This window comes from Thalia democratica, chromosome 8, assembly GCF_965202585.1.
Source record: "Thalia democratica chromosome 8, ktThaDemo2.hap1.1, whole genome shotgun sequence".
Classification (NCBI taxonomy): domain Eukaryota; kingdom Metazoa; phylum Chordata; class Thaliacea; order Salpida; family Salpidae; genus Thalia; species Thalia democratica.
In genome coordinates, this window is record NC_139172.1 from 14325748 (window position 1) to 14342606 (window position 16859).

A 16859-nucleotide genomic window follows, 5' to 3' on the forward strand; every position below is an offset into this window, starting at 1 on the left:
TAAAGAACTTTAATTACTTATATGTTGGTCATGGCTTCATTGATAGTAACATTTTATACTACTAAAATTTTTTAATACAAAGTAATTGGTCTCTTAAGCTGAAATTTAAAAAAATTACTACTTTTGTATAACAATCTTCTTAACAAGCTTATAAATAAGTTTTATAAACTTGGTGAATGACATTATTTTTTGTTATAGAAAAAATAAACTTTGAATTAAATAGAAGATTTTATTTATTATTCTTTTTTTACTGTTTTTACTTTATTTTTTGATTTCTAATTTTCATTACTGTTAACTTTAAAAATAAAACATCATCTTTAAAGCATATCAACTATATCTTTGATGATTGAAAAAATATCAAACATTTGAGTAAATTACATATGGTTAAACATTATATTACATACTGAGAATTAATATTTTTTTAATAAAATAGTTTAAAGTAACTTTAGTTCAGTTAAATATAACATTTTTTATTTTATTTATTAAATACGAAAGAAATAGGCATGCAAGTCAAGTAAATGATTGTTAAAATCAGAAAAGTTATGACATTATGAACTAAATCAAAAGAACACACAAAATTCCACAATCTTAAAAATCTAACTAAACTACATCTATGCAACTATCATAATTGTTTGCATCTATACAGCACTTATGTACACTAGTTGTACTAAACTAAACAGAAATATTGTTTTATACAGCATTATAGAACTAAAATATCGACACTAAGTTCTAATACTACAAAAATACTTGAGATTATATATGTTTTCAAAAAGTAAATACAAACCTTCAACTAAAAATATAGAAAAAAAAGTAAGTTGAAGATATTAAGCACCATCACAACAACATGCAGCATGGAAAAACAAACTGTTAAATACTACAAATTTTCAGAAAGCTCCAGTAACCAACTGAGTTAAATATTAGAAAAAACCAAAAACCACTTATCAACTATAGTTGGTATCGAAACTTTTACAACTTTATCACAAATCTTTTACAAGTTTTGATAATTCACATAAAAATTTGATAAAAAACTATTAAACCTGATAAAAATATTTACAAACAATACTAATTAAACTAAGTTTAAAAACTATATTTATATTTAAAACTAGAAATCTATAAATTCTTTCTTTTCAAATATAAATTAAACCTTTATAACATTTCATTAAATTAAAACTCTTTTAGGGTATTTATATATAAAAATATTGCGAAATACTAACTATCAATGTTTACATTTCGGATTATCAAAAAGTCAAGGATTTATAGTTAGAAAAGTTAATCTCAGGAAAATGGAATTAATAAAAGCAAAAGGTTCGTGGTTGAAATTATCGAACGCACTCGTCTATATGCTTGAGAAGGTCGCGGTGCTCCCTTATTGGCCACTTCATGTTGCAGTTTGGACAGTGCAGGAGGTCATTGTTGTCGCAAGATGTCGCTGTTGTGGTTGTGACCAGCGACTGCTCGTCAAAACTTTGATTTTTTCTTTTTGATTTTGTTCCGTCATAATGGAGTTTCTCTTGCTGGTATGATAGACGATCACTGTATATCATACTGCTGGCCTGAAAAACCATTGATGAATTAAAAATAAACTTTCTTTATTTATTTAAAGTTACATTTTAACACGTTTAGTAGAGCAACCTTTTTGGGCTTTGAACTTTTTTCAGGAGGCTTTTGAAGACGCTTGCTGTCACTAAACTGTGGGGAATTTTCCACAGTGTTTCTAAAATTATTTTGCTTTTTTGGGTTTCCCTCAGCAGATGTGCGAGACTTCTATGTATAAATTAGTTTAGCATCAATAAAGAAAAAAGTTAATAAGCTGTGTTATTGGAAGGTAAAACAAAAACTTTGAAAAGAAGAATATTACAAAAATGAAACTTGTAACAATAAAAAATATAGTGACATGTTTAGAAAAAGAAACAATTTATCAAACATTTTTCTAAAAATGTAACTCTTTGAGTTGCTTGTGATTAAACATATATTTGTATTTTATTAACAGTCAACTAATAGAAATATGCTAATTAAATCTTCCATTTACAACCAGGTTTCAGTGACAAAAAAATACAACCTCTTCAAGTAGAATAAAATAGTAAACTGCACATAACAATGTTGCTTATCTATAATGTTATTTAACAATTTATTCATGCATGAAAATCTAAACAAAAAACTAAAATGTTACATATTCGAAAATTCAAGCTTATCAGTGTATAATTAGGTAAAATTAGTACTAATTTTAAAACGAATTGAATGTAGTTAAAATAATGAGTCAAAAAAAAAACTTAATTAACGGAATTAATGAACTGGAAAACAGACAAAACAAATCTAACTAGTACAAAATAGGTTTTTGACTTTTTCACTGAGTTTTGTTGATATTTGGTTTAAATTAAAATTGTTTGATAGTTCTTAATTCAACATAGATAATTTTTTTCTTTTTTAGATAGTTCTTAAATCCGTTAAAATTTTGACTGTTACATTAAATTAATACAAATTAGACTTTAAATTTTCAAGCGACTTTTGTTAATGTGCTGTTGATACTTTTCTTTAAACTCAAATTTTAGATAGTTTTAATTCCATTTAGATAAATTTCAAGGTATAAATATCTTTAAACTTTTTATTTAAAAAGCTCTTAATTGAGTTAATTGTTTTTTTGACTCATTATTTTAATTAAAATCAATTCGTTAAAATTAGTACTAATTTTACCTAATTATACACTGATAAGCTTGAATTTTCGAATATGTAACATTTTAGTTTTTTGTTTAGATTTTCATGCATGAATAAGTTGTTAAATAACATTATAGATAAGCAACATTGTTATGTGCAGTTTACTATTTTATTTTACTTGAAGAGGTCGCAATTTTTTTTTGTCACCGAAACCTGGCTGTAAATAAAATATTCAATTTGATTATCTCTATTTAAATAAGCTCTTTACGTTTCAGTAAATTGAGCATTCTTTTTTAGTTAAGACAAATAACTATATATTAATAGTTAACTAAATAAAATTTCAAATTAAGTTTTACAAGACTGGGTGACAGATGTTAGAATTTTTTTCAAAGCAAAATTAAATTTTGGGTGAGTCTTGTATAGCCAGAAGTAAAAACTAAATCTAATTTCAATTTTGCTCAGAAATGTAAAGAGTTTAATATTTAAGACATATTATTAAATCAAAAAAAAAATCAACGTAAAGTCTTAATAACCTTATTAGTTCCACGTTCAAAACTTATTAATTAGCATTAGTAATAAGGCTGAAATTATTTTTATCACTGCGACTATTATTAAGCATTATGTTTTCTACTTTATTTTAATAATATTTATGTTGGTTTCTTCAACCTACTTTTTCTTATATTTTTGTTTTTAAATTTTTAGTAGTTTTGTATTTGTCCATCAGATATTTTTAATGAAAAAAAAATTCACTTTAATACGGTTTTTTTAAAACAGCTATTTTTTTAAGTATCATAAAATTAAAATATCTTTACTAGATTATGTTTAGTTTTCTTATTGCAAATACTTTTAATAGTATAAAAAGAACACATGTATACAGCTCTATAATTGTGTAAGCTTACTAACTGATGCATTTTCTACAACAACTTTTTCTTACTTCTTAAGTCTTTTTTAAAATAAAAGTATGACTTTTGTTCGGTTTTAAGTTTATTGCTATGAGTTAGTTCTATTCTGTTTTTCCTTATTATCAAAAAATCTTACTGTCTATATAAAATTCAATTTGTTCTAAGTCTAAAGTTAGTATTTAAACAATGAAATAAATTTCCAACGCATTACAGCTTTACTAATGTAAACAAAATTCATAAGTATAGTTAACAGCTAAATCCTTTAAATTCTAACTTTTTTTATTAGTTTATAACTATAGATAAAGTATTTTTCTTTAGTAGTATATATTTTTGTTGTCAATGAATATTATACATAAATTACCTAAATATACCATTATTGCTAGCATAATTATAATTATACGGTTATGAAAGTAAACATTTCTACATATTTTAAAAATAACTTTTGCTCCTTGAAATACTTATATTTGATTAACAAAAGGAAACACTTTACATTATGTTAAACTAAATATTTTAAAAGAAAAGTAATGTTTTGCTTGAGTACACACTTCTTAGATACACTCTTTTTAAGTAACAAACTGTGTGTTCAAAATAAATTTTGTTGTGTACAAGCTCCCGCTCTAGTAAGCTCTTTTATGAAGCGTTTAAAGTGCGTACTTTTATAGAAAAAGGTAATAATAGATTCAAATTTGTTTTGTTCGTATTAATTACTGTATTACATCGTCTATTACTAAGACTTTTGAGTATATTAAAAAAAAATTTCAGCAGAGAATTTATTTTAGAATCTAAAGTTAAAAAGCATTTAAATCATTGTTAAAACTATGTTGCCAGTTGTTATTTTATACAGTTTTAATATATAGTTTAAAAATTCAACAATTACATTTACTGACTTTTAAGCAAAGAATTTCTTTTTGTTATATGAATTTTATCGGGTTTAATTCATGACAACAACAAATTTATTTAAAAAAAAAATTCAAAGTTTAATAAACTAAATTAAAAAATAACCTTAACTTTTTCTAATTTCTTCTCCAAAATTTTATTATTTTCTTTAAGTTTTGAGTTTTCTTTTACAAGATATTTTTCCTTGTCTTGGTCGAATCGTAACTCATTTATGTGTTCTTTTAGCTGTGATAACAATAACATTTAAATGACTATTTCTCTTAATTTAGACTTTTGAAAAACTTTGATTAAATTTAAAATTTTAGTAATTTTATCACATGTAAAAGACATAAATATTAGAGTTAGGCAACATTTTCCAAGATCCAACAAGCTACTTTTTTATTTATATAAACTTGCACATAATAAATATAAACCAATAAAAACATTCAAATGTACTATTAATTTATTTGTGGTGAAAGGTTCATGACTACTTTGCTATAATTTGATAGTTAGACAAAAAGTTTACAACAAAACGATTGCCCGCCAATGTGTGGCAAATCTGACACAGGCCTGTCAGATTTAAAAAGTTCAAGTAAGACTAAAAAAAGTAGACATTTTTAAAACTAAATATTTTTTTTGTAAATTTGATTGTAAACATTTTTAACGGGAACGGGTCACTTTTGCACGAGCATCACTTTTGCACAAAGACACTTTTGCACGAAGGGTCACTTTTGCACGAGGGAACACTTTTGCACAGCGACTCTTTTGCACGAGCGACACTTTAGCACGAGGTGACTCTTTTGCACGAGCGTCACTTTTGCATGAGGGGACACTTTTGCACAGAGGGGACACTTTTGCACGGCGACTCTTTTGCACTGAGGGTCAATTTTGCACGAGGTGACACTTTTGCACGAGGAGACACTTTTGAACGGCGACATTTTTGTATTAAAAAAAAAAAATTAACTTAAATAATATTCGCTTTGAAACGCAAGTTGTTTTGAATAAATAAAATTTGGAGTTTTTAAAGAAATTTTAATGTAAAGTGTTTATTTGCATTTTTACGTAGAATAATATAATAATGTACCACATTTCATTAATTTATATTTTTTAGCTTAATTTAAATAAACTAGTTGAATACACATTTTTAATTTTTAATAAAAACAATTTTGAATACATTAATTGAAAATAATCTGATTTTTGTTACTTTTTGAACAGAAAGATAAACTTAATTTAGTAAGGCTTTAAAACACGAATTTTGAGTATTATTTTTACTTATTTTCTCTTGATGTTATAATTAGCATTATATAGCTGTTAAAAATTTTTTTTAAATTTATTTTTATTTCAAACAATTGTTAAATAAAAAAATATATTTAGTTAGTTTATGAAGTGTAAAGGTTTTTCAGATTTTACCTGATGTTTATATTTATTTTTTGATTTAGCGTGAGAATAAAAAAGGCAATAAAATAGCGAATTTTTCATAATTTAAACTTAGATTATTTCATTACAATAACGTTGCATGATCATGATAAGTCAATGAGAGAGTAACATTTGGAAGTTTAAACTTATAATCATCAAAAGTATCAAGAGATGCTTACACCAGCATTCCATGATCGTGAAATAAGCCAATGAGAACCTAACGTTAATGTCCTTGGAGCGTTAGGTTTTTATTTTTGTTGGTAGTCAATGCATTTAAATACTTGATGTTGATCGTTCTACATCAAAGCGTAAATAAATATAAGTTTGTGGTTAAAATTTTGCTTTTTATGTTAACCTATAAATTTTTTATCAAATTATGTTTTTATCTTTGTTATAATAAATAAACTATATGTGTTATTTTATTTTTCTTTATGTGTCTTCCAGTTTTTGGGTTTAGGTTTTGATGCCTAGGTTCATCATATGAACAATAAACTTGTAACCGTATAGTAAAATATATAAAAAGGCATAGTTGCTGATTAAAATATTAAAATTCAAAATAAACTAGAACAACATACTTACACTTAAAGTATTATTTATCCTAGTTTCTAAATAAATTAACTTCATTGTTTCTGGTATAAATCTTTTATGAATAATTTTATTTTATCTTTTCGTTAGTTTGTTTCTAACATAAACTTTTACTGTTTAAGCTTTTAGACCTTTCACTTTTTCCCTTTAATATAGGTATATTATAAAACTTGAGTTTTCAGTTTCTTTTTATGTTACTGACTTGGTAGTAGCTAAAAAACTTTTAATCGGCCTGCATGCAAAATTAATTTTCCGTGCGAAAAAGTCATCGTGCCAAAATGTCGCTGTGCAAAAGTTTCATCGTAAAAATTTGACGTTGTGCAACAATGCTGCCGTAAAAAATTGTCATCGTGAAAAAATGTTGCCGTGCAAAAGTGTCTCCTCGTGCAAATGTGACACCGTGCAAAAGTGTCACCTCGTGCAAAAGTGACCCTCCGTGCAAAAGAGTCGCCGTGCAAAAGTGTTTCCTCGTGCAAAAGTGACCCTCCGTGCAAAAGTGTCGCCGTGCAAAAGTGTCCCCTCGTGCTAAAGTGACGCTCGTGCAATAGAGTCGCCGTGCAAAAGTGTCCCCTCGTGCTAAAGTGACGCTCGTGCAATAGAGTCGCCGTGCAAAAGTGTACCCTCGTGCAAAAGTGACCCTGCGTGCAAAAGTGACGTCGTGCAAAAGTGTCCCCTCGTGCTAAAGTGACGCTCGTGCAATAGAGTCGCCGTGAAAAAGTGTACCCTCGTGCAAAAGTGACCCTTCGTGCAAAAGTGACCCTTGTGCAAAAGTGTCCCCTCATGCAAAAGTGACCCTCGTGCAAAAGTGACACCCACCCATTTTTAACAGTAGTATCTTTCTTTTACTCAAGTAGATTCAAACACACTTTTTACATAAGTTTTGTTATTCTTTCAACTGTTTGTTATACTATAGTCTAAAACAGAAATCATAACAACAAGTAACAACCTGGTTATGTAGCTTGTGCAATTCTTTTGAAGTTTGACTTAACTCTTTATTTTTCGTAGTTGAGATGCTTGTGTTTTCCTTGATTTCGTTAAACTTTTGCTTATTACATTTTTCTCTCCAATGTTCTATCATCTATGAAAGTATACCTTTTTTAACAAATGTGTATTTTCCTTAATTAGACTAATTCTAATAATTTTATACCTACGCTAATAATTATTTTTAAAACAATGTTTTAGTTGAGCAACAATTAAAAAGAAAAGTTGTCAATAGAGCTTAACTTAAAATATTATTTCTGAAAACTATTGTTTAATTACTATCAGAAACTAGGGATGTCTAACAACTTTTCTTTAAACTTATACTTTAGTAGTTTTAATTAAAAGTTGTATATCTAAAATAATGGAGTCAGCTGACTACAGTAAATCAAAGTATTATGTTGAAATATATTTGAAATATTTAGCTTAAATTAGGTCCATAAAGGTACTAAATTTCCTATAAGTCATGTTTTAAAATACTTCCTAATTTTAAAATAACAATAAATTAATGTACAATTAAAGATAGATTTGAAACTATTGTTAAATATGTTTAGTTTTTTATTTTAAGCAACAAAAATTATATACTACCTAATTAAAACATAAAAATATTTAATTTATCCCATTTTTTAATGCTCAAAGAACATACCATTTACTTGTTATCTACTAGTCTTGAACAAGACATCTAAAGGTATCCGTGGTGTGCGATTCAATATCGAAAGCTTTTTTTAGGACAAAATATTTTGAGCGCTTTTTTGTTGTCGTTCAATAAACAATAATACTACTAACTAGTTAAAAAAAATTATGAATTTAATATGTCGGTCCTAAAACTATAAATTAAAAAAAGTTTATAATTCTTTGTTGAAGTTATTAGATTTCGGTGAAAAATATATATATATACAGTAAAGCAGACATTTATAGAAAGCTACAGTTAATTTTGAGATGCAAATAATTACAAATAATTTTAATACAACTTTTAGAGGTGATAATTATTTAATTAAATATATGTTATAACCTACATCTGTATAACAGTATATACATTTTATGATTTTTATGTACAAAAAAACAAAAGGTATAAAAGAAAGAAGTTAGTAAAATATTTATTGAAATTTTACATGATAAAAATTAAGTAACAATATATTTGTTGTTTTGATCAAACGTAAAAACAAAATAAATTATATAATTTTAGACTACCAACAAAAAATAAAGCACCTTGATTATAAAAAAAGTTTACTGTTTAACTTTGCTTATTATAAAATTGTCATCTTTATATGATTTAGTGATCGTAAAAGGTAACTCAACTTTATTAAAAACTTTTCTATCGTTTAGTATAAAACCTTAAACTAAGACAGCTCAAAATGTTTTAAAGATAAAAGCAAAAAGTTAGAACAAAACAAACTTTTTTAAAATTAAGCCTTTAATAATGAACTTTTTTTTCTAGTACAATCAAGGAGGAAAAAAATCATATATAAAACTGTAATAGTTTCAAGTGATACTTCATAAAATTATACGACTAGGATGATTTTTTTTATTAACTTTTAAATTAGATATAACATCTTTACACTTTATATTAAGACTTTAATTGGCTAAACTTATTTAACTTAACAGAAATATATAACTTTCTCAACAACAAAAAATTCACCTCAGAATATTCATCAATTTCTTTTTCATAACTTATACGGACTTTTTTGACTTGTTTTCGCAAGTTAAAGTTTTCTTTTTCAAGTTTTTTTATTTCCTGTTTCGCTTCAGCAAGCAAATGATCATAGTGACTTTTTTGGTGTCCTTGTAGCTTTTCTGTATATTAAAAAAATTGTTTTATAAAACTTCAGGTGATTTTATTTTACAAAATAAATAAAATCTGTTTAAAGTTTTTCAAACTTTAAAAAAGAATTTAAATTATTTACACCAATGCTTCGCAATAAATATTATTATAAAAGTACAATATACTTATTTCATAATTATTTTAATTTTTTATTTTCATATAAAGTTTTAATATTATATTTGAATACTTTAGTACGAAACAATTCATATTTTTCCGCATGAGTACGTTTTTTTTAACAGCCTAAAAATGTGTATTTAAGAAATTCTGGAATCAAGCTTCATGTGTTTAACGCATTATTATTTATAGAACTACTTTCAATAACAGATATATGCCAAAAAATTCTATAGGACAGAAGATAAACATTCACCATAAACAACTTTTATGTTGAAGCTGTTAGAAGAGTTGAATTATTGGAATGCTTATTTATATTTAAATTAAAAAACTTTGTATCTATACTATATGGTCTAACATTTAGTTAGAAGTACAAGCAATCTAAAAAAAACTAAGTTTTAAATATTGTATTTTGATCTGTTGGTGTTCGATTTGGAAGATATACAACTCTATTGTATGCAGCTAACTAAGCTAAAAAAGCATGAGTAAAAATAACTGATAAAACTATTAAAAATATCTTTGTAATGAGAAAATTGAGAACAAGTTAAAATATTGATTTAAAAGAGACTTTAGAAAACGATGAATTTTTGAAAGCTCGAAGAATTTCAACACTACAGTCATAAAGAGTAGCTATAGAACTTGTAGATATAGACCCGGGGTCGCCAAACTGCAGCCTGGGAGACAAATTCGGCCCTCAAAGCAAAAATTTGCGGCCCGCTAGGTACTTTTGAGCAAGAAACATGCTTTTTTAAAACAATAAAGATAAAAGGTTTTGTAATATAAAATTAGAATAAGGCTCTTAGCTTAATAAATACTCTTTACTAGCGCTTTATTATTGCTTGTTTTATCATTTATTCTGGTTTAAAACAGTATTTTTATAGTGATTATTACAATAATTCAATATAAATGCGGCCCTCGAAAACTTTTTTCAAAAAAGTGTGGCCCGCTAGCAACTTTTTTATGAAAATTGGCCCGCGAGTCACAAAAATAAAGTTTAAAAGCAGCAATAATTTTATTTGAAGAACAGCAAGTAGTAATGGAAGATAAAAAATACGAGCAAATGGTTAATTAAACAACTGAGGTTACAAGTAAAAAATGATATGGATAACATTTCGTAACATCTGTAATAAAAATTATCTTAAGCTAAAATGCAAGCTGATGTTTATAAAAACTATAGAAAACAAAAATTTTCTTTTTTTATCTCTAAAAATTTTAAAAATCTTTTCAACAGCAAAAAGTTTCTGTTAGATCCAAAAAGCAGGTTTGATTTAAAAAGTATTTCGTTCCAAAATTTAAATTTTGTATCACGTTTCAAATTAAGTTTTAATCATGAGGTATGGAAATGACAAATGCACTGTTGGTTATTTTCGTTAAATTTTTGAAGAACATACTGTGTGTTTATCAGTATTTTTGTACGTGGGCTTTTTAGTTTTTGCTTGTTGTCATTAAATAAGAAAATGTTATCACAAACATTTTTTATCAATACTTACTAGTAGATCTTTTAACTCTAAGTAAAAGAAAAGTGTTTTGAACACAATGTATTTTGACTAAAGTTTGTACTCAAGCAGAAAACTACTAAAAAACTATACTTAAACGCAGCAGCTTAAAAAGCAACAGTTTACTGAATAAATATTTTCTCTAATATGTTAAATATGTACGCCCAAGTAATAGTATTGAAGCTACAGATTATACGTTTATTCAACTTTTCATAATACTTCCTCTTATAAACCTGTAGATGTGCATACATTCTAGTACTTATAGTAAAATTAAAATTAACAAAACTAATAAAAATAATGAATTATAAAAATAAATTACTACAAAAATTTCTATTTAAATTCAAATAGTATAAACAAATTTATATTAAACAAAATAAATTTAATTAATAATAAAAATGAAATAAACAAAATATATTTTTTTAAACTCTAATAACTATAAAAAGCTAGGAAGTTATAGTATTATGCTTATAGACAAAGAAAACTTGAAAAAAACCACCTTTTGAAAGCTGTTCGAATTTAGCATTACTGGCATTGAGTTGAGTATTTAATTGGTTAAATTGTAAAAGCAAATTTGTTACATAATTTTCTCTTTCTAAGTTGTATGACTGCCACTGAATGTTTTTTTCAAGTGCCTGTTTTAACAAAAAAAAAGTTAATTAAAATTGCTCGATAGTTTTTTATTTAGATAATTATAATAATTCAAAAATAAACAAAATATTAGCATTTTGTTTTCAGGGCTTTAAATTTCAATCTTAACATAACATGCTTTTCTTAACTTTAGTACAGTTTTTCGTAAATTATAACGTTTTTGAATGACACTGAAACACAACAAAATATATAAAGACAAGCTACTAAATGAAATCTTCTTTTTTTATTAGATATCTGTACAAACAAAATTATTATTTCTTTTTATACTTACACTACCTTATCACTAAAAACGTAAAATTCTTCTTCAAAATTTTTTGCATCAAGATTAATAGATAGTATTTATAGTAGGGGTAAGCAACTAACAGTCAACAGAAAGATAATGACCAGCCCGCCAATGTTTACAAAATTAAATGGAAATCCGGCCTGCGAAAGGTAAAATTGTGGCCAGCGAGCATGTAAATCTAGTCTGCAAAACTAAATTTTGAAACTTACACAAGATATGATGGGATTTAGATTTGAGGGAAGAACAAAAATGGTCTCAAGTTCAATTTACGGGAGGTTTGAAACTTACACTAGATTTATTTAAAAAAAGTTTAAATAGAGTGAAATATATCAAAATGAATTAGAAAATTGAGATATTGAATTAAACTAAATTTTATAGCTTTTGCCCTTTTGCTAAACTTTTCTTCACCTGGCCCGCGACTAAAAACATAGCCCACCTCTAATTTGTAGGAAGTAATTTTCTCACCCTCTTGCTTTCAGAATTAAATAAAAGAGGGAGACAAGGTAAAGTATTACAAGTTTTAACTTAAGTAATTAATTTTATTTTTAATTCCATTTAAACTAATTTAACTAAACTAATTTCAATGTACTTGTAGGTACTCATTACAACTATATTACAATATTACAACTCATTAAAACTTAAAGTTTTAGACTAGAATAAAATACAGCCGAACTTACTACTATCTACTTTTTCTTAAAAAAAAAAGAAAAGTTGAAAAAAAAAGAAGTTGAAAGAACATATAAAGCCAACAAATAATGGACTTTTTTTAGTAAATCGTTAGGGATTGTAAACGTTTTCTAAATCTTACTTTATGTAGTTCCTTAATATCTCAATAACTTGAGCGCCTTATTTTTATATTTATGATATATTTTGTAAATATCTTTAAGATTTATTTAAAGTAATAACTTGGATGGTAAAATCTAAAAAAGCACTTAATCTGAAAGTCTTCATTTATTAGCAAATCTACAGCTAGTTACTTTTAACTTATTTACGTAAAATCAATGCTTACGTTATTTAGAAAAGTTTAATGTTTCTTATGTACTTTTTTCAATATCAAACGACGGTGTAAGGCAAAGACAACTAACTTACACGGGTTTGTAATGAAGAAGAACAAATTTTTTAAGGGGGCTATTGTGATATTGAAATTAGGATTACCTACTGTAAAATAAAGATGCAAGTATAAACCTATTTACAACAATTTACAATTTTTTATAACTTTTTATAATTAGCTTATAATAATTTTAATGAAGTCAAAAGTTTTTCAAGTTTTAAAGTTGCATATAAAATAACAAAGCAGTTAAAAAAAAAATCTAAATAAAAATAAAACGTTATATAGTTGTTATGTACAAGAAAGTTTACTAGAAAATATGCACAAACTGTTTTTATTTTTACACAAATTTAACCAAGTTATTTTTTTACTGAATCATCTGAATTTTTCATTATACTTTACTTTTTGAAATGAAATAATGTTTAACAATACAATTAAAAAACTAAACTTAACTTTAAATTATAAGATAAATTTATTTAAATTTTTGTGTTACATGAAGACAATGTAGAAGAGTGATAAATAATAGATAAGACACTAAACAATACAGTGCTTTTTGAACAACTTTAAACTAAGAAGTTGAGAGCAGACTAACTCATCAAAATAACTAAATATTTGTATTTAACTTGCTTTGTTATGTTGAAAAATTGCAACTTCAGAAGTTCTACTACTCATAAAATTAAAATTTTAATTGATGCAAACTAGAAAACAACTATTTAAATTTTAAAGGATTCTCTTAAGGAAAACAATAGTATACATAATTTAAAATAAAATTTTTAATAAAAAGTTATGCTTTTTTTTAAACCAAATTTTATAATCTTTTTGATAAATTGGGTTTTGTAAAATTAACAGTCTTATAATGTATAGATACATAAGTATGGTGGCTTGGAAAAGAATTGTTAATGAAATCTTGTCTGCTTATTAAAACTGCCAAACACAGATTTAAAACCATCAAAGCAATTGATTTAGAAACTTTTCAACTTAAAACAATATTGATTTTAGTAAAAAATAATTACTCATAAACTAATTGTCAAAACGAACTTAGCTTCAGAAGTTTTATTAAATATTTAATTGATTAAAATGTCATAAAGTACCTGTATGTTATTATAAAACACTTTTTCTTTTTCAAAAATCAAGTTCAGGATATTTAGTGACTTTATTATTAAAACCTTGCTGTTCAATTAATTAAAAATAAATAGTTATCAACTCTGTTTTTAATCATATAAAACTTAATTAACTAAACTAACATCTTTTAATCGCGCTTGTAATTCCCCAACAGAAAGTTCAACTTGTGATTGATTACACGGTGCCTCATAAGCATGCAACTGTTAAAAAATCATATTCAGCTTAATTCTGAGTGAATTACTGAGCAAATACAAACTTACATACATAATTTTATCAGTACTTAAAAAACTGAGTTGAAAAAGTGTCAATCTTTAAAACAAGTTTAAAAAGGGCTTAGTTTTTTTTTAATTTACTGATATAAAATCTCAACAACATACTAGTAAAAAATATTACACTTTTGTTTACAAAAACCTTGCTTGAAAGATCTAAAAAGAAAAAAAGCAGAAAAGTTTAATACAAAAATAGTTAAATAATTATCTGCAAAATTTAAACTAATGTTATTTAAAAAAAAAAGTAAATAAATTTGTTATAAATTGTCTTTAAGTTATTTAAATTGATGCTATTTTTACTAGCTTTGCTATTCCTACTTTAAAAGTTAAATAAAATAAAAGCCTTCTAAAAAATTATGTTTCTATTTTTTCTTAACACCATATAGCAGATAAAGCTAGTGCTAAGTTTCTAAGCAAGTATAGCTTTATTACTACTGATATAAATTTCCATTAACATCTAACAAGTACAATAAATGGGGACAAGTCAAATATGTACAAAGAAACAGTTTTGCATGAAGAAACTTTTTCACAAAGGGTCACTTTTGCACGGAGGGTCGTTTTTGCACATCAGTAAAAGTAAAAACAATTAAAAAATTATCAACCAAGACTTAATAGTGATTAGGAGTAACAGTGATAAATTAAAAACCATGTAAAATCTTAACAATAAAAAATAAAAATAGTTACAGACTAAGGGTAAGGTGTAACACTGATAGAAAAAAAAAAAGGAAAAAAAAAAAACTAAAAAAAAAAATATAAATTATGAAAAAAATTCAACCTTTGCGAAAAAGTCTTTGTGCAAAAATGTCCCTCCGTGCTAAAGTGTCCCTTTCCGCATATTTGACATCTACCCACAATAAATAGTTAACTGATACACTTTTTATAATTTACAAACAACTAGTTTTTTTAGAAAGAAAAAATTCAACTTGCATAAAATGTCAAAAAAAGTCTAAGTGCATAGCAAAAGTTGAAGGCAACAATTATACCTATTTTGAAAAATGCAAATATTAATATTAATTAAACAATTATTTAATGGGGTATTGGAGTCCAACAATTTTTTACAAAAATTAATATTGGCTCTTATATCAAAGCTAGGAGTGTATACTATAAAATACTTTTTAAAGAACATAAAAATTTCAATTAACTTTTGAAATATAACAAGTTTTGTAAAAAAAAATCTGATACAAACATCTGAAATCAAAAATTTTCAAGGAAAATTAACTTGTAGTTTTGAAAAATTTACTAAAAATCTATCACCTCCTTCATTTTTAAAGCAATTAAGTTCCAAGTTTCATGAAATGTACATTTTAATATTACAAACAACCTGTAAGAAGCTGATTTTTGAAAAAAAACCATAAAAAAAATTTATGACTAAAGTTTAAAAAAAAATCCTTTTTCATTGTGTTCACAATAATTGAAAAATCAGTTTTCTACAATTTGCTTAAAATTTATTAAAGACTACTCTGAATAAGTTTAAAACAATTGCTGGAAAAGGAGACAGATTTTTAGTGAAATAGTCTATTTTTGCCCTTTTAGTTTGTGCCTCCCATAAAGAAACTATTGACACTCTAACTTTGACCGATTATATCTCAAAAATTACTTTGAATTCTAACAAGCAATAAAAACTTACAAGTAGCTTATCTGACTATGTAAAAAATAAGACTAAGTTTGAAAAAAAGCGTTTTTTTTTAGTTTCAATGGTAGTGGTAACTATGTTTTCAGGAGACACTTAACTGCATATTATTTAATATTTTTGTAACATGAACATTAATAATAAAAAAAGTCAAACAATTTGTAAGATGACAACCTATTACAATTAAAACATTTTTTTAATAATTAATCTAAAACTTAACCTTAAAACAATTAAATATCAATTAAAAAAACATTTAAACTTTTTGTTATCACCTTTAATGGTTTTTAAATAAACCACATTTAGTTTAACATAGTAAACCATATTTTAATTAAAAAAACTTTTTTTATTTTCAAATTTTTCTACAACACTTATAATTTTCTTTTCAATTAACCTTATTTTCTCCTAGAATCTCCTTAGTATGCTTTTCTTCCATCTCTTTAACTGGATTTAAATTATTTTTATATTTTTCCATTGTTCTGAGCTGATATACATAAGACTTTTTTGTACAATGAGTATCTGTAACATTATCATACAAACTAAACATTACTAATAAACAATAAATTGCAAAAAATAAGTTTTTAAATAACTATTAAAATATACATTTCTACAGAGTTTTCATTGGAATAGAAAACAACTACTTGTTTAAAACAGAATCAAAAAGTTAAACGAAACTAAAAAAATACCAAATACTCTTAATATAGGTGCATTAAATTATCTTATTTAAATTATTACTAGTTTAAGACATTTAATTATAAACTAAACTTTACTACAGTTTATTGAACAATAAAAAAATGCTCAAAATATTTAGTTCTAGGACTTGGTGCTCAAAGAACCTTTTGGTTATCAAGTTGCACACCACGGATACTGTTTAATGTCTTGTCCAGGACAAGTTAAGTAGATTTTATAGCTTCACTAGCTACTAAGTTAAAGCATATATTGATTTTATTGTTATAAGTATACAGATTACTTTAACATACTAATTAAATTATACAAATTTAAAACTAGTTATTTAACTAGTACA

General features: G+C 25.2%; 1 protein-coding gene across 1 annotated transcript; it reads right to left on the reverse strand.

The window, feature by feature from the left end:
- Positions 1 to 1253: 1253 nt before the first annotated feature.
- Positions 1254 to 16350, reverse strand: LOC145842721 (centrosomal protein of 55 kDa-like). Its single transcript, XM_082950199.1, has 8 exons — positions 16230 to 16350; positions 14062 to 14139; positions 11335 to 11470; positions 9049 to 9203; positions 7378 to 7509; positions 4557 to 4676; positions 1633 to 1764; positions 1254 to 1553 (listed from the first exon to the last, which is right to left on the reverse strand). Exons 1-8 carry the CDS (start codon positions 16308 to 16310, stop codon positions 1320 to 1322), a joined length of 1068 nt encoding a protein of 355 aa, XP_082806325.1. The 5' UTR covers positions 16311 to 16350; the 3' UTR covers positions 1254 to 1319.
- Between the last annotated feature and the right edge of the window lie 509 nt (positions 16351 to 16859).

What these genes read in the sequence shown, in the direction of transcription:
- LOC145842721 (XM_082950199.1), bottom strand. Translation starts at nt 16,310, where the DNA reads ATGGAAAAATATAAAAATAATTTAAATCCAGTTAAAGAGATGGAAGAA. An exon ending in AAATTGATGAATATTCTGAG is followed by an intron (nt 7,510 to 9,048) that starts GTGAATTTTTTG and finishes ATACTTTCATAG; the next exon opens with ATGATAGAACATTGGAGAGA. An exon ending in TGCACAAGCTACATAACCAG is followed by an intron (nt 4,677 to 7,377) that starts GTTGTTACTTGT and finishes TTGTTATCACAG; the next exon opens with CTAAAAGAACACATAAATGA.